Source organism: Chiloscyllium punctatum, chromosome 5 (genome assembly GCF_047496795.1).
Source record: "Chiloscyllium punctatum isolate Juve2018m chromosome 5, sChiPun1.3, whole genome shotgun sequence".
Taxonomy (NCBI): Eukaryota; Metazoa; Chordata; class Chondrichthyes; order Orectolobiformes; family Hemiscylliidae; genus Chiloscyllium; species Chiloscyllium punctatum.
In genome coordinates, this window is record NC_092743.1 from 98981757 (window position 1) to 99009090 (window position 27334).

General features: G+C 40.0%; 1 protein-coding gene across 3 annotated transcripts in view; it reads right to left on the reverse strand.

Moving 5' to 3' along the window:
• nfatc1 (nuclear factor of activated T cells 1) overlaps positions 1 to 24682 on the reverse strand; it is a 283786-nt gene extending 259104 nt beyond the window's left edge. The window contains exons 1-3 of one of the 3 annotated variants that reach the window (XM_072570842.1): positions 24574 to 24682; positions 23778 to 23912; positions 3990 to 5127 (exon numbers count right to left, since the gene is read on the reverse strand). In XM_072570842.1, the coding sequence (XP_072426943.1) occupies positions 3990 to 5127; positions 23778 to 23796 (1157 nt within the window). In that variant the 5' untranslated portion in view covers positions 23797 to 23912; positions 24574 to 24682. Of the gene's footprint in view, positions 1 to 3989; positions 5128 to 16525; positions 16907 to 23777; positions 24012 to 24573 lie in introns of those variants that run through there. The other 2 variants (XM_072570841.1, XM_072570840.1) reach the window with 2 other exon arrangements.
• Positions 24683 to 27334: the final 2652 nt, after the last annotated feature.

Here is a 27334-nt window from a genome sequence, read left to right on the forward strand (position 1 = left end):
ATTATAATTGCACAGCTAGCTAAAGAAAGTTCATGTCTCTGATGCATATCACATTTTATGTATATTATACACTGGGGCTCTGTTAGAACTGCATCATGTATGACACAGGACTTTGAATTACTTAGGTCTGTTTGGATTCCAATTAATTGCTCCCACAGCTAAGCCATTTATAGTCTAATTTCAGAACATTTTTCTCATCTATTTAGTTGCATTATTAATAATCTCTCATTTTAATACTAACTGTGGAATCTTCCCATTTTGTGACTTCAGTTTCTACTCAGTCCACGTTGTCTTGCACACATCTGTTTCTCTTTCTTAATGTTCCATAATGCTGATGAGCTCTCACAAGAAATTCTGAATGTCCCTCTTCAGCCTCAGTGATAATAGAGCTGATGTGGTTAGAGCTGGCACGTAATCCAAATTTTCTTTCTGCTTCAAACATGCTACTTCAGTCAGTTCAGATATTCTGATAAGACTAACCAAGTTTTGTATAGATAATCTGATCTTTCACTTAGTTGTTCAACTTATGGATCTTGTGCCTCGAATCTCTTAGGTCTGTGTCTGAATGTATGGATCTAAAGGAAATTGTTTCTTTTAAGAATTGAAAAGCTCTAAACTACCTGAAGACTATGTATGAGAAATGAACCACTTATGAGATAATTGACCAGCTTTTATATTACATGGAGAGTGCTCTTGAAATGGAGGGGCTATATTAGATTAGTTACATTTCTTGATTCCCTGAATGGATTTGATAGGCTCATTGTCTACTGAAATGATTTTATTGTTAAATTTAGATGAAATTAATATTTTCAAATCTTTAAAAATTAATATTTTCACAACTTTAGAATGTCACTTAGAGTCATAGAGATGTACAGCATGGAAACAGACCCTTTGGTCCAACCCATCCATGCCGACCAGATATCCCAACTCAATCCAGTCCCACCTGCTAGCACCAGGCCCATATCCCTCCAAACCCTTCCTATTCATATACCCACTTGTTGAAAACATTTCAGACCTTTGATGTAACATATGACTTGAATATTTCAGTTTTAGATTATCATAATTTTTATAATTTGAAAATTATTCCTAGCAACCTTTTAGTTACCTCCCCTTAAAATTGACTGATTTTATAATCCACATCTTCTTTGTAAGCTTTGAAAGATATGGTTCTGCAAGACTCTTCCAACTACATTTGGAGATGGTGACAGATGCTTTCAACAATACGTTCTTTTAGCTTCCTTTTCGATATTCCAGCAGAAAGTTCTAAAATATTTCCATATCTAGATGAGAAAATGTGTTAAAAATAAAGCTCTGTAAAATAAATAAAAATTATGGATGCTAACTATTTTTTCAAAGCATTTGTCACCTTCAATTTTCCAAAGTTAAATGATCTTTTAGCATACTGTGTTGCATTTAAAAAAGAATGAAGATTGTCCAGGAATCTTTAAACCAAGAATTACTTAGCAAGGTAGCTTGAAAGAGCTGATAATTTGAAATCTGACAATTTCAGTACTAACCACAAATAGTTGGGCAATCGGAGTTTATTATCATTTTTGTTCTTTCATTTCTAGTGATGTTTTGAACAAAGTTCATTCATTCATGCTTAATGACCATCACAGAATGCATACACTTAATCAAATGTATAAGCCCTAAAGGGGTCAATTTAGATAGTGAAGAGGAATCCATATCAGAACTGATGGGATAAAATTTCACGATAGGTCTCTCAAATGTCAGATACAAAATTAGCAAAAGAGCTTTTGGAAACCCAAGCAAAAATATTGTCATAAACAATGTTAATAGCATTTTCCTCAGGTTTCTCAAATTACAGCAGGAAAGCAGCAGAAACCTAATGGAAATGTATTTTCTAAATGAATAAGCTTATGAACTTCGATTTGCTGATAATTTTCTGATAAGGAAGTCTGCTTTTCTTCTAAACTACAAAGTAAGATACTGAGCAGTGTTTCTTAGTAATTTATCATGCTTTGTGGGCAAAACCTTAAACGTATAACTAGGCCATTCATTAGTGAAATCAGGAAGCACTTATTTTAACATGGATTACTAGATATCTGGAACACTCACTCCCAGAACTCTGTTCAGCCGGGAGGTCAACTGAAAACAATCTTAATTTTGAAATTAAGAACTTTATTGGAGAAGGACATGAAAAGTCAGAATTAAGGTGTGGTAAGCAACACTACAGTTAAGCAATAAATCAGCCAGAATCCCAAAGAATGGCAAAAAGACCTTAAAAGATTGAATTGCCTCAACACTTCCTACATTCTTTTAACTTCAAAGCATCATGTTTGTTCGTGCTTCAGCTTTATAATTCAAGTTATGGTTTGTTATATTGTTAGTAAGGTGACGATACTGTGACTTTAAGAAATGTGTTTTATCCTGGTTTATTTTACAGAGAAACTGGGATTTTAGCTATAGCTTTCTGTAGTTGTTGCTGGGGTCTCAGCAGGGTTGGAAGGCAGTGAATGTCTCCTGACTGCTACTCTCTCTCTGAGTTTTCTCTCAGAATCGTCTTTTGATGTTCTTTCCTCCTGGATTGGAGACTTACATGACAAACTATCAGTTTTCTAAATTTTCCTTTTGCCAAGGGCATGTTTATGGGATGTTGCTATCTTGGAACAGTTAATGAGCAATAGTTACTGTATCTATTATTTTGTTAAGCATTCCAATAGAGTTACAGATAAGCCAACTCTTTTCTTTATTATTACTTTTGTTGTATTTTAACCATCGCGTATGAATAAATTGTGTTTGGCTGAAAATCAATTAGTTTGACCAATTGAATTGCATCTGGAACACAGCAGATTAATTTACCATTAAAACAATGGGGCCTAAGCTACCAACATAATACATTTTGAGGGGGTCTGGTCTGGTCTCATCCATTACAGTAATGTCACCTACTCCCCAGAAAATAGAAAAGAGAATAGGATAAATGAATCTAGGGATGTTCAATACAGGATTCAGTCCTTCACAAAAAAACTCAGTATTTTTCTTTGCAATTGAAAGGATTTATAGATTTGTTTCTCAGAAAATGAGCAGAAACAGGAGGATTTACTTCATTTTGTGGCAAAATTGTTTCAAAGCAAGCAGCTTAATATTCAATAAAAGGAATGGGTAAATGAAGGAATGCTGAGGGTATTAATGAACTGTATTTTAAAAAGGCAAACAGTGATGCTCATCAGAAAATTGTTATCCGGGTTGCCTGGTTCTTCATGAAGCTGTGTTATACAGATATTTCACTAAGAGAGTCACTGTTGCAACATGTGAAATGATTCAATATTTCTGACTCATGTGATAGATACACGCAAAGTTTACCAGTAAAAGTGAGGGCTTGTCCAATCCAATGTAAGAGAATTTATATGCGCAGTTAGTTTAATTATTTTCAAACAATCTTGTGGACAAATGAATTTAACTTTTAGATTTTTTCAGATTGTAATTATTGTTGCAGAAAATCATTTTGTTTTAAAAGTTCTTGTTTTTAAAATTCCCTTAACTCTCTTAAGCACCAATTTTGGTTTGGTTTTGATTCTGTATACGATTTAGTGTTGAATTAAGACTTTTAATTTTTGTTTCCAACTTAGTGCTTCTCAGCAAGGCTTTAATCTAATTGGCCAAGAACATTCACAGTTGCTTGCCACAGGTCTGATCCTCTGCAAAGGGTACTGTGCCAAAAATGGTTTTGTAATTATCACAAGTCTCAGTGAACAAGCCCAAGGAAGTCCATGGGCAAGTGGAAGGGCACTATTTATTTTCAAAATCCAGCTCATTATCTTATACTGATGATGCACAGAACCTTTTAAATTACATTATATTTTCTGAATTTCAGTACTTCAGTGGCTATAAAGTGCCTTGGAAGAGCCAAACATTATGAGGTTTTAAATGCAAGTCTTCCTTCTTATGATAGTCTACCACATTTCAATGCTATTCCTGAATAGGTTTATCATGAACTGCAGTAAAAATCAGATTTCTGCCTTTCATACCTGGCAAAGGATGAAGACGATGATGACACAGATTTTGGTTTTGACCATGGGTATGGATGCTGCGGTACTGATAAATACTGTTCACAGAAAGTTTCTTTTTTGATAAGAAGACGAGATGCAGAAAATTCTTCTTGCGATGGATCACCACATGGTGAATAGGCTGTTTGTTCATCATTCCCTGGTTCAGGCTTGAGCAACATGGAAGGGCTTTGGTCTTGTATAGTTCTTCTTGGGGATTTGACAGGAATACTGTCATTGATATCCATACAAGTGTCAGTGGTGAGTGCTGTAATAGCTGCAAGAATAGCAGAATTGTACTGGTTTCCACTCCCTGACCATGTCTCCTCAGTCATGCTTACCCGAGGTGAGGCTTGAGGTGATGGCGTTCGAGAATGATGCGGTGAATAGGATGGTTGTCGGAAGTATCCTCCATTGAAAGAATGCCTACGTTTGCCACAAGGAGACTGTGGTCTCGATGAAGGTCTTGAGGTTGGTCGTGGGCTCAGCCAGTTCTCCTCAGTGATACTTGTTCTCGGTGAAGTACCCGGTGAATGTCTTGGTGAATTCCACAGGGTGCATGCAGCTTGCCCACGAGCGAATCCTTCTTCGTGGGCTGTGCCCTTGGGTGACACACATGGTGACTGCCAAGGAGAAGTCAGTGGAGAGGTATCATAAGGAATGGAATAACTGGATTCAGATGCTTCAGAATGGCAACTTCGAGATGAAAGACTGCTTGCTGGGCTCAAACATGAGGGATCTCTGTAGGCATCTGCATTTGGCAGAGTCAGCGTAACTAATGAATTGGAACGCTTACAACCTGAACCATTCTCGATTCCACCCAGCTCAGTTTCATCAGTAAATTGATTATGGCCAAGGTGTATTCCTGGATAAGGAGTAATTTCAATCCTTGGACTCTCAAGCGTTGGAGCACCATTTGGTCTTACATTAGGAGTCAAGTAGTAGCTTGAAGCTCCAGTGTCAATGTTTCCCCCATATCCCATCATTTGATTTGTTGATGGAAGTACAGAAGCCACTGGACTTGAAGACTGCAGCCCATGGCAGGATATTGGTATGGAAGGATTTACCACACCTGTTGATGGAGTGACTGTGACATGTGGTGAAGCAAAACTGTAGGCTTCTGTGGAAAAAAAATGATAATAATTCCATTATGTATTTTCATTTGAAAGAACCATTTGTAATTATAAATAACTTGTAAGAATGATAAATTCAATACAGAATTTGTGAAAATTGCCTTTATCCAAAGTGATTAGTCTGTGAACCTTGCTACTAATAATGATGAGTTGATTATATTGTAAAGATATATACATTTTGGGCATTATTTGATTAAAGACTGAGAGCACACAAAGGGCTCTGGTAATACACTAGCAACGCAAGTACCAAATGCCACCTGTCTCAGAGGCACGTTGTAATTTGGCTGAACAAGAGAGTCAGTTTTCATTACAGTCCTCCAAAAAGGGGCATTCACTGTTTTACCTGGATTAATTTTGCTTCAATGTTTTCTCAAAGAAAGAGTGTACAGAAAGTTAGCTGGGACACTGGGTTGGTAGTTAGGAAGCAGAGATCTGTAATATTGCATCCTGTGAATGTACCTCCTAACTGGGAAAAGGATTGTAACCTGTTTTATACTTCATCATCTGATTTTGATTCATTTAACACTTGCTACAATGAGAAGTAATTGAGATAAATGCAGACGCATTTAAGGGGAAACTGGATAAGTACATGAGTGAGAAAGTAATACAATATTGTTAGATCAAGTAGGCTGGAAAGTGGCCTGTGTGCAGCATAAACAAGATTTTGATGGGGCAAAGGGCATTGTTTTATGCTGCAAGGTTATGTAACACTGTTATATTCAAACCATCTTGGGACATTTTATTACACTAAAGGATATACAAATATAAGTGGTTGTTATTGTATTTGAGCCTATCAGCAGTTCAGGATCTGTGAATTCCTTCCCAGACTCCTGCTAATACTGCTAATGATGTGAATTGGCCAAGATAATGCCACAAATATTTTTACCTTCTTCTTCGATGGAAGTGTTCATCATAAGCTAGATTTAACACTTTATCTTGCGGGAAACTGAAGGTGACATTCTATTTTGCCATGCACCACATGATACACAACAGGGACTTGCCACTAACTTTTCAATTGATGTATGAAAATAGTAAGATAGAAAATACATTGTGACATCCTTATAGTCATTGAAGGCTTTTTCTTCTTTCAAACATCATAATATCAAAACCATTTTACCAAATAATCCTATAACACTTGTGCAGCTAAAACTGAATAACTTGTCATTTACCTGCTGTTGCTATGCACAAGTTGATTATAGTCAATGACTATAAGGATGTCACAATGTATTTTCAATAGAATGTCACCTTCAGTTTCCTGCAAGATAAAGTGTTAAATCTAGCTTATGTTAAACACTTCCATTGAAGAAGAAGGTAAAAATATTTATGGCATTATCTTGGCCAATTTACATTATGCCTTACGTGTCATTTATTATCTGCAAAGTGTTTTGGGACACTTGGAGAAATGCTTTTCTACATCAATCCTGAACTTGCATTTTACCTCTTACCTCTTCATCCTGCGGTGTGGCTTAACTTGCAATAATGCTCAGGATTAACTGTTCTTAGTTAAACTAAGACAAGGAAACACCCAAAATTGATCTAGTTCCTTTCTCACCTTCAGAGTGTCCCAAAACAATTCACACTTAAATTATTCTTAAAAGGTGGAGTTCCTAAATTATTTATGAAAGAGAGCAAACAAATTCCACCTTGTCAGGCAGATGTCGAATTGTTTTAATTCTAAATACTACATCTAATGCGTCTCTATGAAAAGATTCCCCCAATTCATTTCCTCTGGTGCTCAGCATCAGGCTCATGGCCCTCTACCACATTATTTCCTAATCCTTGGATCTTTCTGTTGTGCCTCAGTGATCAGACTGATTCATAGATTCCCTACAGTGTGGAAACAGGCAATTTGGCCCAACAAGTCAACACTGACCCCCTGAAGCGTAATCCATCCACATCCATTCCCCTACTCTAATATTCGACATTTCCCCCGACTAATGCACCTAACCCACACATCCCCGAACACTATGGGCAATTTAGCATTGCCAATTCACCTAACCTGCACATCTTTGGGAAAACCAGAGCACCGGGAGGAAACTCACACAGACACAGGGAGAATGTGCAAACTCCACACAGAGTTACCCAAGGCTGGAATTGAACCCAACCCTGGCACTGTAATGCTAACCACTGAGCCACCTTGCTGCCCATGAGACACCGTGCCGCCCATAGTCTATCATAGTCTATTGATCCATCTTCAACTTGAATCTTAGAGGAGAAAGTGAGGACTGCAGATGCTGCAGCATTTTCAGCTCGACTTGAATCTTAGCCCACTGATGCAGCCCAGTATTCTGGTTGCTTTCCAGTCTAATCCTCTTCAATTACTGGACACAGTCAGTTAGGGTGGAGTCTACCATCAGTCACATCATGGAACAGCTGCAATAGAGCTATCATGAAGGAAGACCCAAATGCAAATATTGACCAGCCCCACTCTTTGCTAAGCATGGAGAGCCGTTGTTTCTGTTAGACATAAATGCACTTGAAACTTGGAAAATTCCTCAGAGTGAAGGAATCAAATTTATCTCAAAACAATCGTAGAAAATGAAGGATTTTATATTTTAGTTTCACATTGATTTAATGGCCTGGATTTTGTGGTCAGTGCTGAAGTGATGGCACTTGCTGCTGACCTTGAAGCTGCCCACAAAGATCTAGCACTCTATCTTGCATGGATTTAATTTTTCCAAATGCTAATTTAATACACCAACTTCAGGGCATCCCCAGCATCCAACACACACAGCAAACCATGACATAAAAATTGCTGACGATGTTTCAACATTTAGTAATTTTACAGGGAAGCAATATAAAGATTGACATATATATATATAAATATTTGAGATTAATGTGGAAATTGATATATCGTAATCATAATTTTTAAAAATAAAAATATTTCTCATATTAGATAAGTCAGTCATTCTTCTCTTGTGGATTAGTTTTTCAGGCTCAGCAGTGACTGTGACTTTAGAATCGGGAGTGTGGTGCTGGAAAAGCACAGCAGGTCAGGCAGCATCCGAGGAGCGGGAAAATTGACGTTTCGGGCAGAAGTCCTTCATCGGGATTCCTGCTCCACGGATGCTGCCTGACCTGCTGTGCTTTTCCAGCACCACACTCCTGACTCTAACCTCCAGCATCTGCAATACTCACTTTCGCCTAGTGATTGTGACTTTGTTCACCATTATAAACCCCATTACAACAAAACTAAGAATTGCAAAGTGAAAGTTCACATCAAATTAGTGATTTCTGGATTATTTCCATCAGCACTGACTTAAACAGTGCACTCTGTGGAGGAGAATGGAATCATGGATGACAACTTATGGATGAGTGTATAATTGCATGTCAGAATGGTCAGTTTTATTGCGTAATGCCAACAAACACTGACATTTTTCACCATTGCCACCTTTTCACAATGTAAAATATTTCATATGTCTAGCATTATACCAGAATTATTTTCATAAAGAATGGATATCAAAGGTCATCTGCTTAATAATTAATTATTATGGAGACTTTAACACACATTCTTGAATGCATGTATAAAATCCAAATAAGAATGTAAAATAGGTTTACACAGCTAGAAAATACCCCTTCCCAGTCCCTTCCAATGTTGTCATTGAATACCCAAAGAAATTCTTCTCCCAACTTGGTCAAAATTACTCATTTTCACATGCAGATATGTACAAAACATTTGGGGAAAAAATTGTACTGTCTTTAAACTAGCAAAATCACAAATTTACCTCTACACCCTTGCAGTTTTCCCTAACATGGAAACTTTTGTTATGAATATAGATTGGAGAAGTTGGGACTGCTTCCACAGAGAGTACAAAGTTGAGGGGAGATTTAGAATTAGAATCCCCTACAGTGTGGAAACAGGCTCTTCAGCCCAACAAGTAAACACCAACCCTTTGAAGAGTATCCCATCCCCCTTCACTATATTTACCCCTGACTAATGCACCTAACCTACACATCCCTGAATGCTATGGGGAAATTTAACATGGTCCAATCACGAAAACTTGCACATCTTTGGATTGTGGAAGGAAACTGGAGCACCCAGAGGAAATGCAAGCAGACATGGGGAGAATGTGCAAACTCCACACAGACAGTCACCCGAGGCTGGAATTGAACCTGGGTCACTGGCGCTGGAGGCAGCAGTGCTAACAACTGAGCCACCGTGCCAAAAACCTTCAAAGTCATGAGGTAAATGAATAGCGTAGATTGGGAGAAACTGTTCCTGCTCAGAAATGGACTGAGAACCAAAGGACACAGTTTAAAAGTGTTTTAAAAATAAAGTGTATGTGAGATGAAACAAAAAACATTTTCAGATGGTGAGTAGTTAGGGTATAAAATGCACAGCTTCGAAATGTTGTGAAAGCAGGTTCAAATGAGGTATTCAAGAGGGCATTACGTGATTATTTGAACGGAAACAATTTGTGCTTCACAGGGAAAAGGTAGATTGACACAAAGTTAAAATGGTCAGAGAGCTGGAGCTGAATGGTTTCCTTCCGCACCATAAGAATTTTGTGACTCTGTGATGGCAGTACTTTGGTTTACTCAATTTACTTTCAAAACTTGGACATCAATAGAATCCAGACTGATGGGAAGAATGTCTCCTTGTTACTTCTTGTATTTGCCATTTTTGCCAATATCTGGCTACATTTAAAACCGTGTTATTTTAGTTCGGATTCACAGACACCTCCATCTCTGAACTAGCCTGAGGCATTTTCACAACTATATCTGGTTTTCCTGTCCTCATGGCAGATTCAGGTCTATGACAAGCTGGTATCATGTGAGCACCAGGATAAGTGAGTTGGATTTAGCTTATTTGCCAGAAATGACTAGTGCGTGGATGATGGCCATCAGAACGTAAACACAGCAGCACCAGTTCCTAGTGAGCAGAGTTCTTCAGTGCAAATTATTCAAAATTTAATGTTGAGCAATGAAGAAATAAATGTGGGAAAATAAGAGAGTTTTGAAAAGTGGATGAAAATTATGCTAAAAATTTGATTCACGGACTCCAAGATAAATAAAAATGGTATTGAAATACAGGGAGCAAGAAGAAGTCTGGAAAAAGACACAGAAAATGAATTCTCAGTTTTCTAGCTGTTTGATCAGAACTGAGAAGCTACAGAGATTTCTGTTAGAGTGCAAAGTGATGCACAGCTGAAAGAGGGTCAACCAAAAGGTAGCTGAACAATGAATGTCACAAAGTAGTTGCAGACAAGCTACAGTGGAAGTGTGAAGATGGCGCAAGACAGACTAGCAGTTGGACACTGTAGTGGCTGATCTCCTAGAGACTAGAAACCTGCAGATGCTGGAATCCAAGTTAGACAAGCGGGAGGCTGGAAGAGCACAGCAAACCAAGCAGAATCAGGAGGTGGAGAAGTCAACATTTCAGGTGTAACCCTTCTTCAAGGCTGGGGATGGGTGTAGGAGGAGCTGCAGATAAAAGGGGTGGTGAAGTGGGGATAGGTGAAGATAGGTAGAGGGTATGACCTGGAGTTGGTCAATGGGAGGAATGAATCTGGTTGGTGGCTGGGAGGAGTGGAAGGGAGGGGGAGGGGCTGACAAGGGAGTCAGGGAAAGGGAAGGGAGGTTATTTGAAATTGGAGAACTCAGTGTTGAGTCCTCTGGCTTGTGGGTTGCCCAGGCGGAAGATGAGGTGTTGTTCCTCTAATTTGTGTTTTGATATGTTGTGGCAATGGAGGAGGCCAAGAATGATCATGGCAGAAAGGGAGTGGGAAGGGGTATTAAAATGGGCTGTGACTGGGAGGTCTAGTCAGCCCCTGCGGGCCCGGCTGAGATGCTCGGCGAACTGTTCCCTAAGTTCGCGCTTTGTCACCCTGATGTAGAGAAGACTACTTCGGAAGACATGTTTTAGGATTGCATTCCCCCTTCCGCTGCTCTAAATCTACCCCCCTCTCCAAACACTGTGGCTGACCACCTGGCAGCAGTGAATACAAGCAGATGCAGAGAGATCATTCTCACTCAGAGAGGAACTGGTGTAGGGAAAATTAAAGCTATTATCAGCACTAGCATACTTCACCTCCACAAATTCCAGAATTCACCGACTGTTTTGACAAAAGACAATCTTTAAAAATCATTTCTGTCATTAGTGAAGCTGTAAATTCTATGGAATTTAGATTGGTTGGGGGAACAATATCAGTAATCAAGTTTAATCATTTTTCATTCACTTAGCTGGCAATATTAACGACACAAAGTAGCTAATGGAGAATAACTCATATTCATTGCGATAAAGTGCATTTTAATCACCAAAGTTGACTTGTAAAAGGTTTCAGTAGACTCCTACAAATATTAGATGGAAATCTCCAAAAGCTTAAGCAACAAGATTAATTTCTTGGACATTTTAAACTCAAGATACTCAGATAGCTTGTTAATTAGTTGGTTGTCAGCTTCTTTTTTTGTGAAGTCATTTGTTTTTCATTAAAGTTTCTTTGAGTTTTCATTACAGATGGAAATTGTAATAATAGCAACAGAGCAGAAAAATCCATATGTAGATTCATACTTTCCAATAATCATAGAATCCCTACAGTGTGGAAGCAGACGATTTGGCTTATCAAGTCCACAACGACCCTCCACATAGCATCTCACTTGGACTCACCCATCTACCCTATCCCTGTAACCCTGCATTTCTCATGGCTAATCCACCTCGCCTGCACATCACTGGACACTATGGACAGTTTAGCATTGCCGCTCCACCTAAACTGCACATCTTTAGACTGTGGGAGGAAACCGGAGCACCTGGAGGAAACACCCACAGACATGGGGAGAGTGTGCAATCTCCACAGAAACAGTGACCCAAGACAGAAAGCAAATAAATGTAAGGAGAGAAAGAACAGGAAATATAATTTTTTTTGTTTATATGGCAACTTTCAAGATCTTGGGATTCCTCAACGTATGGCAAAGCCAAAAATGTTATTTTGAAACACAGTTATTATTGTAATGTAGAAAAACTAGGTAAAAATATTTCAGCCCTTACTCCTGTTGGAGGAGTGTCCAGCAATGTTGACAAAAGGTCAATGACCTTCTTCTTCCAGAGTAAATGCTACCATCTCCTCTCTGCTACCTCACACTCACTCTCTGCTCATACACCTACCTCCACCAAGGATCATGCTTAATGTTATATGCAACAACTTCCCTCAGTCACACTCCTCCTTCCAATTCCCCCAGACTGGGAGAACCTGTATGGAAACTGCACCTCCTACTTACTCATTCTTCCCTCAACTTGCACCAACTGTGCCAGCCATTTACTTAACTCTCCCTGCCCTCCCCTTGACTTATTCCAAGACAAAATGACTCACTAATCGGGCAGAAAGAGATGAGGCTCCTCACTCCTTAGGAGGGGAGGATCCTGACTGACCACACAGAATTGCCAATTGAGCATGCCCAGGTCCTGAACTGCCACTGACAATGCCCTTGATTTATTGTGCCAGGACTCCCTGTCTGTGGACTATTACCCTTAGATTTTGAGACATTGTCGCTTGGTGATGTCATGTAGTGTGTCTGGCACATGGTGCACATGTGGCATTGTCATAGCATGGTGCTATACAATGACATGTCCAGCCCCTGAACTGATCACTGCTGACAACCATGACAAGTGGCTGGCTCAATGACTGTGCTCAAAGGCAGGCAAGACAAAAGCCTGATAGCTCTGGCTGAGGAGGTAAAGTACAAAAAGGGAAGACTATGTTGCTGTGAGCCAAGTAAGCACAAAGTGAGTGAGCACTAAGGGATATTGCAAGGACCCTCCAAATTATTAGCTGAATATTCATCTTTGTACTCAAATAATTAGTGCAATACTATTACATGAATCCCCAAGAGATCCTTCCACATCTGTCAGAAATTCACCTGTACCTCTACCAATGTCATCGACTGCATCTGTTGCACCTGGTGAGACAGGGGAGACAGGATGCCTTCTTGTGAATCATTTCAGAGAACGTCACTGGGATACCTGCACCCACCAACCCCCACTGCCCTGTGGCTGAACACTTCAACTTTCCCTCCCATTCTGTCAAGGACATGCAGTTCCTGTGCCTCCTCCACCGCCAAACCGTTACCACCCAACGCCTAGAGGAGGAACGCTTCATATCCCGCCTTGGGACCCTGCAACCACATGGGATAAATCTGGAGTTCAACAGCTTCCTCATTTCCCCTCCCCTCACATTATCTTAGTCCAAGCCTCCAACTCGGCACCACCCTCCGGACTCGTCCATCGCTCCCCCTTTTCACCTATCACCTTCTCCCTCACCTTCATCCACCTATCTCTTTCTCAGCTACCTTCCTCCCAACCCCATCCCCTCTCCCATTTATCTCACAGCCCCAACCCACAAGCCTCATTCCTGATGAAGGGCTTATGCCTGAAACATCAATTTTCCTGCTCCTCAGATGCTGCCTGATCTGCTGTGCTTTTCCAGCATCACACTCTCGACTCTTAGCTCCAGCATCTGCAGTCCTCTCTTTCTCCTACTACATGGAGCAGAGCTGTTGCACTTCAAAGTGGCAGCATTGAAGTGCAGGACCATACTGTAATTGGATTAATGTGATGAAACTGGTAAGCAAGGAATGCCATGGTCCATGTATATGGGGTGCGTGAAGTTGTTGTCATTGGAGCGAGATTTGAAATGTTGGTGCCTGGTATCACTTGGACTCCAGCATTGAGTTGCAGTCACCAGGTAATTGCTCTGACTTTCACATTGGGAATTCTCATTACCTAGTTTCCATCCAACGGACAGTAGAATGTGAAAATGCAGGTTAGGTAATAATGAGACTCTAAATAAGTGATCATTCACGCACAAAGGATTCTTGCTGCTTTTCTCACTGATCACAAGCAAGAATCTCAGTTTGCCATTCAACATTTGGTTAGGAGATGGGGTCTTTTGTTCTCGACTTGGGGATGTCTCACCCATTTCATCATCTTGGCCCACATCTTTCAGGGGCTGGCAGGTGGGACTAGATTGACAGCAAAGAAGGTTACCTCAGAGTACAATGGGATCTTGATCAGATGGGCCAATTGGTTGAGGAGTGGCAGATGGAGTTTAATTTAGATAAATGCAAGATGCTGCATTTTGGAAAAGCAAATCTTAGCAGGACTTATACACTTAATGGTAAGGTCCTGAGGACTGTTGCTGAACAGAGAGACTTTGGAGTGTAGGCTCATTGTTCCTTGAACGTAGAGTCCATGTAAGTAGGACAATGAAGAAGGCGTTTCGTATGCTTTCCTTTATTGGTCAGTTATTGAGTACAGGAGTTGGGAGGTCATACTCCTCCTGTACAGGACATTGGTTAGGCCACTTCTGGAATATTGAGTGCATTTCTGGTCTCCTTCCTATCAGAGGAATGTTGTGAAACTTGGAAGGGCTTAGCAAAGATTTAAAAGGATGTTGCCATGGTTGGAGGATTTGAGCTATAGGAGAGGTTGAATAGGGCTAAGGCTGTTATCCCTGGAGTGTTGGAGGCTGAGGGGTGACCTTATAGAGGTTTATAAAATCATGAGGGGCATGGATAGGTTAAATAGACAAGGTCTTTTCCGTGGGGTTGGGGGGAGTCCAGAACTAGCGGGCATAGATTTGGGGTGAGAAGGGATAGATATAACAAGGATCGAAGGAGATCTTTTTCACACAGAGTGGTGTGTGCATGGAATAAGCTGCCAGAGGAAGTGGTGGAGGCTGGTACAATTACAGCATTTAAAACTCATCTGGATGGGTATATCAATATGAATGGTTTGGAGGGATATGGGCCAAATGCTAGTAAATGGGACTAGATAAAGTTAGGATATCTGGTCAACATGGACGAGTTGGAATGAAGGGTCTGTTTCTGTGCTGTCCATCTCTATGACTCTATGGTTAGATTTTGGAATGCGAGGTTTGAGAATACAGTGGAAGCAGATTCAAGTGAAGCATTCAAGAGAGAATTAAACTGTTATTTGAAATGGAACAATGTTTGGGGAGAAAACAAGAGACTAGCACTGAGGGAGATGCTTATTTGGAGCACTGACGAAATGGGCTGAACAGCCTCCTTCTGCAATTATTCTGTAAATGTAGCTAAAGGTTGTAAAGGAGGGAGGGATTGAAGGAAGCTGAGTCACATGAGCAGACGATGTAAATATAGCTGATAGCTGCAGAAATGGAGAAAAAAAATCCATGGAGGGATTTGTGGATGAGGACAAAAAGAGTGCATGTGATGAGAAGTGAAATGGACATTGGTGGATAAAATGTAGTTTAGTTTTAGAAGACTTCCAGATTGTGGAATACAGAGGGAACCATGACGAACAAGAAGAGCTCGAGCCTTATAGAAGCGGACTGGGGGTGGGGGCAAGATTATGCTCAGCATCTCCTGCATTTGCAGAATGAATCAAGTGCAGAGGAGGCCTTAGTGGTGATCATTAGGATGTACAAAGTGAAACTTAATACTGGAGCGGATTAAAAAGGACACAGAGGTGACACATGGTTTAACTTGATTCTGAATGAACAATCGTGTGGGAGGATGGAATCGGTGTGAGGAAGTGGAGATTTTAAAAATAGTTGAACAGATGGCTCTGAGCTGGTCATTGTTAACCTAGAAGTTCTATATCATCCACAATCGTTTGACAAAACAGAGTAGTGGTTCCCGTCTGATTGTTCTGATCATTGCTAAATATCCATGACCTGTATTCACTGACTTAACATTAAATAACCTGGTACACGGTGTTATCCAGAGTGTTCCTTTTCTCAGACTTAGCAATTGTTAAAACAGTTCCACAGGCCAACAAATAAAACACAAGTTATCCTCAAAATCATCACCAAAGCGGTCACCTTAATATTAGAAGCACCCTTCCAGTCCCGGCCAATTCGAGCTATTTTGCACAAGAGTGTTTAGCCATTAATAAAGGGGTAAAAGAGCCCGAGTAGTCAACCCGTTTTTTTCTCCCCGAATGATTTTTGATACCAGTTTCTAGACAAGCGCTGTGTTTAAATGCAAGTGGGAGTTAATTAAGGAGAGGCAACAAATCGGCAAATGATGTCGCGACATAAGAGATTTGACCGCATTTTCAGCTGAACAGAAGAAAAACAGGAAATTAAGGGCGTATATAGATTAGAGCAGTGTCACAAGAATAAATGCACAGGCACGTGGGTATGTTCAACTCACAATCTAACATGTAACGATGGCAATTACCGCCTCTTTCATACATTTCTGCCACTTAATATAAGCTGTCTTTCAACAGGTGCGCCGAGAGGGCAAATACCCCCGACTGTACTCAACTGCTTCCGACCTGTTCCCATAGAAAGGGGGTAAATAAAACAGAGTAGGGAAGAACGAGCGTCCCATGTTAGGTAGAAGTCAGTGCGGGTCTCCCAGCACAGCCTTGGGAAAATCTCAAAGTCGTGTGTGTACTGTACAAACCTCCGGGGCTGCCCGAGGCTGCATCGCGCTGGTTAAACTCGAAGAGGAAGCTGAAGTCAAACTCTTCCTCATCCTGGCATACGGAGGTCATGGGTGCGGAGTTGCTCGGAGGTGACGGCTCAGCGGTACCCACTCCACTTTCCCCTCCGACACGCTGCATTCCAGGAAAGCGACTCTGGTCCGAGGCTTCGGAGTGAATTAAACTTGCCAACTCTTCACAGTGTAAATAAAAAGCACACCATCGCTGTTACTCCTGCAACGATCGACCTCTTCTGGACAACCACCCAGCTGCTATCTATTTTGTTTTTGCTGCAGCTACAGTTCACGGTTTTTTCTCTCCTCTGTGTTTCGACGAGTTAATTTCCTTCGTAATCGCACTCAATCGGTTTCCGGGTTTCAAGAGTCACACAGTGCGTTCCTCTCCTCATATTTTAATATCTATGTGAGAACACTCCATCTATGCGCACCCCCCCCCCACCGCGTGCACTTTCTACACTGAAAACAAAGGTCACTTCAGCACAGTTATAGAAATATATGACTGAACGGTTCTAATCTGAATACTGATTCATGTTAGCTGATTTAACTTCACAGGTCGGGATATCAATCATACTCTCACAGAGAGAAAAAATCATGTATTTTTTAAAAATCTGATAAACTGAGGGGTTTTTTTTAAAGGTCACCTCGACCTGAAAAGTTAATTCACAGATGTTGTTTGACCTGCAAGCATTAACAACACTTTTTTATTTCTATTTCAAATTTCCAACCTCCATGTGTTCTAGCTTATATTATTGTTTTAGGCTATAAATCCAAAATTAATCGTTTCAAGCCGCGTTTTATTCTTTAATTTCTGGCATTCACAATGTAATATACTCTATTGCTATTTCAGTTTTTCTGTGTTATCTGCTACTCAAATGGCATTAGCAGTAACATGTTCATGCATTTGAGCGGAAGACCTTTCCTCCAATTAGTTTATTCTTCAATCTCCCATGGGTTCCTTACCAGAACTACAACCCTGTAACCAATTTATTAACAGGAATCCATCTCCTCACTTTTGTTTTTAAAGCTGCCAATTTTTATTTCATTTGTTCTCTGGATGTTGGCAACATTAACAAGACCACATTTATTGCCCATTCCTAGTTGTTCTGAGGAGATGGCAGTAGTCCTCTCCAACTGCTCCAGTTTTTATGGTGAACATTTTCTCACACAGGTATTGGTTAGGGAATTCCAGCACATTGATCAATGACAAACAAAATTGTATTCACAAGTCATATCAATGAGAGATTTGGAGAGATACTTGCATGTGACGTATTCCCAAGATATTATTGCTGGTTCTTCTTGGTCTACCAAGGTATATTGTTGCAATAATGTTGGCAAGTTGCTACAGTGTAACTTGTACACTATCCAAAAACTACAGCCATAGTGTGCTGGCACTGAATACAGGGCACCCTATAAACTGTTCCAAGCTGCATGGTATTGAGGTTCTTCATCTTTCTTGAGCTGCACCAACCATTTAAATTATGAGTATTCCAATACATACCCAATTTGGATCTTATATGGATAATGAGGGGCTGCAATGAGTTAGTCATTGAGTTATAGGTTTCCTAGCCTTCAGCACTGCTCTAGTAGCCACAGTGTTGACCATGCCTCATGCATTCAGCTTTCTGGTCAATTATGGAGTTCAAGGTGACAATATTGGAAGTACTTGGCAGTGATGTTAAAGGTTGGGGGACATAGCTATTTTTCCTTGTGAATTTATTTTTTTGCTGAAGTTTCCTTCCACCTTTCAGTCCAAGCAAAGATATTATCTAGATTCCAATGTAGGCTGGTGTGAGTGGTTTCATTTTATTAGAGTAGCTGTGACTGAAGTTGAGCATAGGTCCAGTTTTGAGGTCAAGTTGAGAAAGGGCTATTAATGATGCAATGAAAGTGGTTGGGTGGAGGACACTTCACTGAGAAATTCTTGCAGTGTATATGATGATTGGCCTCCAACAAACACATCAGCTTATGTTTCGACAGGTATGACTTCAGCCTTCTGAAGGTTTCCCTTTAACTTCTGTTAATGTTCAATTGCTAAGGTTCCTTGGCAATCTATTCAATCACATGCTGGCTTGACAGTGAGTGCAGCAACCCTTACAATTCTGTTGGCATTTCACTCAAATCAGTTGAAGAAAAATTTGATCAATATACTACCCCACTGCTTATTTATATCATAATTATATCACACTAATTGAAAGGTGCTTCATAATTCTCCTGTTTTCTTTGTTATCTTTTCATCCTCAAATATCTAAAAACTCAATACCAAAAGGGACCAGAGGTGAGAGGTATAAGGCATGAAGGCAGTAGCATGAAGACAAAGATTCGGTACTTTTCTTTTAATTCTCAATTGACCTGATCCCAAACTTTCAAACAGAAAAGAAAACATAAAAACATCTTACTTAGCATCTCCTTTTATCCATCAAATGTATAAAACTTCCATGTGCAATATTCATCTTTTCCTTCCATGTAACTATGTAGGCATTATAGCTTAATATAGCTCCTAACAATTTATGTTTAATCTTTGCTTTATTGGAACTGATGAAATTTCCACCGCAAGAGCACATGATTCACTGAACTTATTTGATTGGTAAGAGGTTGAGTACATAATTCACAATGTTTTAGTGCAGTCATTTCATTTCGAAGATTGTGTTTAATTGGCACATGCAAAAAACTACCTGCTAAACAATATATAACTTACAAAAAGTTTACACTGAAATTAATTTACAGGATTCCAAAAACCAAAACTCTCATTGTCAGAAGACAACTTGTCTCTAACTTTTCAAACTTTTTTTTTTAACTTATATGGTTTGTCTGTTGGTTTTTTAAAAATCATCGCTTTACATTGTTTTTAACATGTCTCCCATAACAATTGAGCATTGAAATTAAAAGTTCCAATCTCTTTTCCTGCATTGTTCTCCTATCACATTCTCCAATCTCAAATTGTTCAATTTTCTGGTCATATCAAGAAAGACCTACTAATTGTATATTTGCAAGGTGCCTGCACCTATCCATTCAGCTTGTGTTGTGTAGACAGTGGATCTGGTTGGTGCACATCTGCTTATCACTGTTATTGGTATGATCAGCCTCTTATCACAGGGACTCTATGATCTGGTTTGTGCCATCTGTTAGACGAGGCAGACAACATTGATAAGACGTGGGTATGCTCTCCAAGGGGATTTCCTTTCCTTACAAGTTAAACCAATGAATTCAGAACTCTACAGAGATTTAAAAATTGTTTTTTTAAATGACTATTTTTAAACATTTGAGACTCAATTAAAATAATAGTCTCTTTTCACTAACATTTCCATTTTGCTACCTAAATATGAATTATTTTTGTACCCTTCGTCATTTGTTGGTACACAAGTGCAATGCTTAGCTATCAAAGCATAATAATTCACACAAAGGTTAATAGGATGGCAATTTTGAAATTAGAAAACACAGACATGAAGTAGGTGTAGGATAATGCACTCATTCTTTTATGTGCCCCACGTGTTTATTTTTAAGTGCTTTCTCTTCTAAAAAATAGGTGGGGCCTAAAATAAAATTTCAGTTATAGAGAAAAAGAGAAGTTGTCGTTATTGCACCAAATCCTTGGGGACAACCTTTTTAGATTTTTAAAAAGTAATTTCAACTGAGCTTTCAGTCTGTTTTGCAAAAAAATGGCAATGTTGTAGACAAAACAATTATCTAGTGCAAATAGATTTCTCCTAAATCTTGTAATGTATGTGTGTGAGAGTGATCATTCTGCTAACCAAAGGAATTAACCTGGCAACATAAAAGTGGAGATATCAAGAAAAATAAAGCAAAAGATTGATTTGCTCTTTGAAGTTCCCTTCCCGGAGTGTCTCACTTCATCTCTGCCTCTACTCAATAATCAAGTTTAAATCAGCAAATAAGGAAAGCATGCAGCTACTTTGACTACTTTTATTTCTTGTGCTGAAATGATACCAGGGAGGAATTAATAGGGGTGAGGCACAGGTAGCTTAAGTTGATTGCAACAAGAGTGGATGGTTTCTTAACTGATTTACCTGCAAGTTCAGGTGTTTTAATACAGTTGTGAAGGAACAGTTGTTTACACTTGCTCATGGTTCAGTCACCAAAGGACATACTTAAAATAACTGGCAAAACAATTCTAAAGAAATGATCAGTCTTTTTTTATGTACAAGCTAGTATGATCAGGAAATCACTAACTAAAACAGTGGGGTCACTGATTTGGCAATTATTTTCGGATAGCATTTGAAATGTAAAAAAATTCCAATATTCTGAAGAAACAACAGTGGGTATCAGACTATCTTTCAGAGAGCAGCATATGCACACTGGTCTGAATGGCCACCTTCTGTGTTGTTTGACTCCATGTTTTCTGTAAAGGAATTATACTAGATTACCACTAGGTAAGAATCAGTGTCATCTGCAATATTGCAATTCTGAGTTGGCAAATGGCAGTTGACACTATATTCTTTATACAAACTTTACTGTTCCAATTATGACTACATGGCTAGTAAGAATGTGTCACAGACAGTATCAGTAATGTGTAAAACTTCTACCTTTGTGTTTTTTGGGGTAGATGCAGAATGTGGAAATGGAACCAGTAACACCAATGAAATTTCTGGCAGCTACAGGGTGGACTGTGTTCAACAGGATCTATGCATCTGATCTGTTGAAGACACGCATCTTTGATGTCACACGGTGTGAATTGTGGCATGGAGTTTCTTTCCCCTCTGAGTCAGGAGGCTATGGGTTTAAGTTCCACTCCAGTACGAATGGAGAAAAAGGTAAAAAGTAAGGTTGCCATCATCTTACCCAATCATAGGGCTGCTTTTTCATTACAGAAGGATGACTAGTGGTCGTTTAACCAGGTCAGAGGAAATGCTGTGTTGTTAGTTGCGCTTTTTTTCAGAAGTAGTGTTAAGATTCTGTCTGCCTGCTCAGGTAACTTAAGAGGAACAAATGAGCTCTCCATAATATACTTGCCAATATTTATCATTCAAAAAAAGCACTACTTCAGAAAAATATACTTAAAAGTCACACACCAGATTATAGCCCAACAGGTTTATTTGGAAGTACCAGCTTTCAAAGCACTGCTACCTGACAAAGGAGCAGCGCTCCAAAAGCTAGTACTTCCAAGTAAACCTGTTGGACTATAATCTGGTGTTGTGTGATTTTTAACTTTGTCCACCCCAGTCCAAAACCAGTAGCTCCACATCAGAAAACTATGGCAATTAACTCATTGCGACTTAAGAGTTTGCTGTGGTCAACCTAGTGTCCAACTTTCCTACAAGACAGCAATGACTGCAGTGCAAAGAATACTTTCTTAACTGGAACATCCTGTGATTGCAAAAGGTGCCTTACAAGTGATTTTTTTTTTCAACATATACCCATGTTTTAGAAACTTAATTTGATCAAGATACACCTAATCTGTGATAACCTCTCATTGCAGACTCTTCAGAAATTATTTTTAAATGGGAGCCTTAATGTTTGTGGGTGTGAAAGACAGGAGTCAAATTGCAAGCCTTTGAAAACTTCAGATCTTTAAAAAATGAATGCAACCTAAAAAAAAATTACCATTTACACTTTAAAGGAGGAGGCAAATTCATGCCTTTTTTGCTGATTTTATAGCGGAGTGGTGCTCTCGAAACTCCCTCCTGAAGTATTCACACTTCAATGCTGACGTCAAGGAAAACAAGATCTGCAGTGTGATTAAGCCTGGACTGCTTCAATATAGTGACGTGTCAAAAGTATACCTCTGCTGTCTTTTCAAGCAAGTGGTCCTTTGTTGGAGCACTAAGGACATTTAAAATGTCACGAAGTTGGATTAACAATTTCTTCTCAAGTGTATATGTAACGCGCATTGTTACATTTGAATGCTAGATTCTTGCGTAAATCCATATCTCAAATTGCCTTCGTCTAACTGACTGTAGATCCAGCTAGTATCACTCTTAATGTTTTGCTTGCTCGGGAGGCCACTAGTGGTTGATACCGAGATGTGCTTCTTTCGTGTCCACATGGTTCAGGTCCCGCCCCTCAGCCCTTTTCTGTTTACTGAATCGCAAATTTGACAGGCACTCGTGCAGGCATCCCCTCAGACAAAGGTACCTGCGCACTCCCACACCCGCCGCATACACAAATTAATACGCACAAACACATGTCCTGTCATCCCCCAGTTCGCATCCTGAAAGTGCCTTGCGCTGAGCTAGCCTTCAATTAAAAATATTGATTTAAGTGAGGGATAAAAAGAAGGTGGGGGAATTGCGAAGGACTCCTTCAAAGAGCTAGTACAAGCACGATGGGCAGAGTGGCTTCCTTTCGTGCTGTGTCGTCCTATGACAAAAGAGGAGTAGCTCACAGCCGTTCACCTCTGTTTAAGTCAATGTTGACGAAATATAGTTTACGTTTGCGTTGCCAGTTCGGAGTTTACGTAATGGAAATGGTCTTACATATGGGAATGGGACAATTCTTTTTTTCAAATGAAAATCTGGTCATTTTATATCCAGTTGACAGCTCATTAATCACATGAGACGCGTGTAACATCTTGAATGAATGCCAAGTGGGTTTGAATTAGAATGTGTACTTTGGCAGAGATTGCCGCTGCCCAGACTTTTGAATTAGACCATTCAGATAGTTTTCTTTCCCCCCCCTTCCTCCCCCTGACCACTTCTGCCAAGAGAGAGCAAAACAGTTTCCCCTCCGACTACTCAGCGGTGTCGCTGCATTAAGTAGCTGGGCAAATTGTGCAAATGATGGACAAGGATATCGAACAATATTCAGCCGACTGAAAACGTCTTTAATGTGACACACCAATGCATCTCGGTCATTACTGACAATGAATAGGAGCGCACAGAAGGACTCTTCTGTGTGCAGACAGGAGACCTCAGCAAATAACCGGACTTTACATAGGTCTGCACTGTATCAGTGGGGAAAAGACTGTATTAAAAGACTGGGGAAACACCCTTACTGCCTATCAACATCAACACTTCCACCAATCTCAGCATTTTAATTGTTAACCTTGCAATTTTACATCAAGAATTGCATTTCTTACTCTCTCATTCCAAACGCAAATATTTTCGTTAATATTAATCACTCGCACAAATTTAACAACCCACCCTTGCGAATCCCCAGTTCTCGATTTCACGTCACCAGATGAAAGGGAAACTCATGTCACAATCTTAAAGAAAAGTAAGTCCTCAAACCAATAAGTTCAGTAGGAAAACGAGTTTACCTTCCTCTGCAGATTTCATGCTGCCTTGGAGATAGGACGGTGAGGGGAGACCCCCAAACACAAACCAAACTTTCCTTTTTGATGTTGTTCTTCCTCCTTTGCTTATTCCCAGGGATTCCGCAGCAAGGAACCGGTCTGTGAGAGATTGACAAAGCATTCAGTCAGTGGCATTCTGGTGCATTTCGCCTCTCCTGTTCTCCTGTTGCTTTCCAGGGGTGGTTTGTTTTTTTTTGCGCCAGTGTTGGGAACGGCAGTGATTCCCCCCACTCCCCCCCCCTCCCCACCAACCCACCGCAACTGGAATGTGAGTTGTGGCTGCGGGGCTGGTGCTAATGCTGCTGCTTGCTGCAGTGATGGACAGGAGTTTCCCTGGGCAGGAGCTGAGCTCTGTTGATGTGCAATGTGAGTGAGTGAGTGTGATGGAGAGCTGCCAGCAGCTGAGACTGTGTGTCAGACACACTCCCACTCACGCAGACTGACACACTCCGGGAGGCGCGGGGGATTTTTTTTTCAAGGAAAGCTGGAAAACACCCCAGAGGCGCGTGCACGCCCCCTCCCGTGCGGGCGCGCGCCATGCCGGCCAAAGTCCCCCATTCCCCCCGCCTACAGCATTCCCATCTCCAAAGGCGACAGCTACTCGACTCGCGCACGGCGCGCTCTCCCTCCCCTCCCGTCCCGTGCGTGTGCACGCGTCCCCCATCCAACTGGCGCGTGCACCCTCCCCCGCCCCCATCACAATCCGCTACCGCGAGCTCCTGGACATATCCCCCTGGCGGGTAGCCGGCCCTTCACTCACCAGCTCTAGGACTAGGGCTTACTGGGGAAGGGGGCTGCGGGTGGGTGGCCGCTCAAACCAACCACCGCCCCCCCCCACGCCCACTTTGCTGCTCGCACTTGATCTCTCGATACCCCGGCTGACTCCTGGGGCTGGCACTCTTTGGTACCGCCCGCAAAGCGGCTGTCTGCTGCTGCTGGAAGCTGAAATGAAAACTGCCACGCTGCTACCTGTTACCTGACATAACATCCAATCAGTAAAGGACAACTCTACTCCTTCATAATTATAGTAACGCTCGAATTGTTATATCCATGCTCGTTGTGTGCTGTCTGTGCAGCGAGCCAAGGCAGCTCAAAACATATTACGAAGATGCGCAATGTTTATCATGATTCGAACATACAGACGTAGAATTTTTTACTATGCTTAAAAAATCAAGACATTAAAATTATGCATGTTACAAGGCGGAGAACGTCTACATCATTCTGTAAACAACGTGTTTTTGTAATGTTTATGAGCGAAAGGTGTATCTTCCGGACTTAACTATTCGAAAAGGTTTTGAATAAGCTGCAATTTATAATCCTGAAATTAAATAGTGACATTCGAAAAATTAAATCTTAAAATAGACTTCACAGACAACCATTGTTAAAAAAAAACAAGCTAGTTTTTCTGCTTGTTTCTCTCCCACTGGGTATGAATCTGTCTGCTATTGCCAGGTGTTTCACGACTGTTTTGGGTGACAGTTTATTCTTACTTGTTCTCCATTGTGTTCTGGTCAATCATTGGAAGAGATTATCTGGCTCATTATTTTATTCCTGTTTGTGGGATCTTGCCAAGTGTAGACTGTCATGTTTCATATTTTCTAATAGTGACTACACCTGAAGTGTTCTATTGGCAGTCAATCACTTTATGACAACCTAAATTTATGGAAAAAACAGTATTCATGCAAATTATTTCTTTACATCAGTGCAAATGCATTGTTAATTCTGCAAGTTGTGAACTAAATAGCGTTAAACAGGTTTATTCAAGCAGTTCAAGATAAAATGACCAATAAACAAGCGAGATAGAATGTTACTGCATAGCACTACATACATGTGCAGCATTTCCCAGGTTCCCCAAGAGCTCAGGGCACCAAACATGTAATTTTGTGACTGAGTAGTTCTTGCATTTTCAGTTAGTCCAGCAGGAGCCATGTGTGTGGTTGCTGCTGGTTAGAAGGGCCAGAAAACTTTTAAAATTTGGAATTGGCAAGTATGGGGAGACCAATAGGGATTCTATGACTAACAGTCAGTTGAAGAGTAAATTACAGTGAAACTAATACTTCAAAGTGGGCCCATTCATAATATTGTATTAAAAGTGTGATAGACAAAATTAGATTGAGTTTAATATTTAGGCAATTAATTCGTGCCTCTATAACTGAGATTTAAGCATTACAGAAGTAACCGAGTTGGAAACAGATTAGTTACTTATAGAAAGATTAATAGGAAATAATGTCATGGAGAGATCCAGGTGGTACTGGCATTGGATTGCTGGAACATCTATAAAACAGGTTGATGCCAAATGGCATTAAGTCACTGAGAACACATAAGTCACTGAGAACACATAGTACAGGTTTTTGCAAAACAAAAGCAAAGTACTGTATTGGAAGTTAGAAATCTTAAATAAAAATGGAAATGCTCAACAGTTCAGGCTACATCTCTGAAGAGAGAAACATCAGCTCTGATGAAAGATTATTGACCTAAAACATTCCTGTTTCTCTCAACACAGTGAATTGCAATTGTGCATGAAGCAAATACATACTCTCCAATTCTAATTTCAGACTTATCAGTTGCTGATTGCCAACTCACTCTTAAAACAGTTGTCTTTTCCAAAAGGAAGAACATTCGCTTTGTCTTTCTTCTTTCCAAGTACCTTTCTTTCATAAATATATGGGAAATTGTGATTCATTGTAAGAATCATAATAACATTGCAGTAACAAAGCATCATCACAAAACTGCTGCAAATTGTTTTATTTGACACAGAATTAATGTATTAAATCAATTTTATGTGCTGAAAAGTCCTCAAAATATAACTTTTAAGGATTGCATACTAATTTTTTTTACATATTGTAATTATAACTTTGGTTATTCAATTAATCTCATTTAGCTGGCCATAATATATATTGTGTATTTTATTTACCAAAGACCGTTCTCTGAAATGTAAAGCAAAATAACATTAATGTTGCAAGTCAAATTAATTATTACAGTATTGTAGGGTTTGATAACAGATCCCTCCCTCTCATTAAAACTCATCAGAATGTTGCCAGACTGAAAGTAATTTACCAAAAAGGAATACAATTGCCCCCACAAATGTCACTTGAATGTGTTATGAAGAGTAATGCAGTTAGTTTGTGTTTTTGAAAAGCATAATACATTTTTAAATGGGCCGGAGGGGTTCCACGCAATATTATTGAACTATTCACACTTCACTCAAAAAGCTTACAATGGCTTCCAGTAGCTTGTGCATTTTCCAACAAGTATCACCACCCTAAATATCTTACATTTTTATTTAGAAGTTGATGTATTATTTTAGTTTCCATTGCTCAAAATGTGTTGGCAATACTGTGTGCTTCATGATAAATTTAGTATTCCCTCAAATCCTCATCAGCCAAATTCTTTTTTTTTAGGTCCTCTGGAATTAAATTGATATGGACTGGATACTTGGAGTGATTGCAAACCAGTAGTCTCATTGGATTCAAATGATGTCATAAACCTTCGTGATTTATAAACGTCAGCTGAAATTTGAG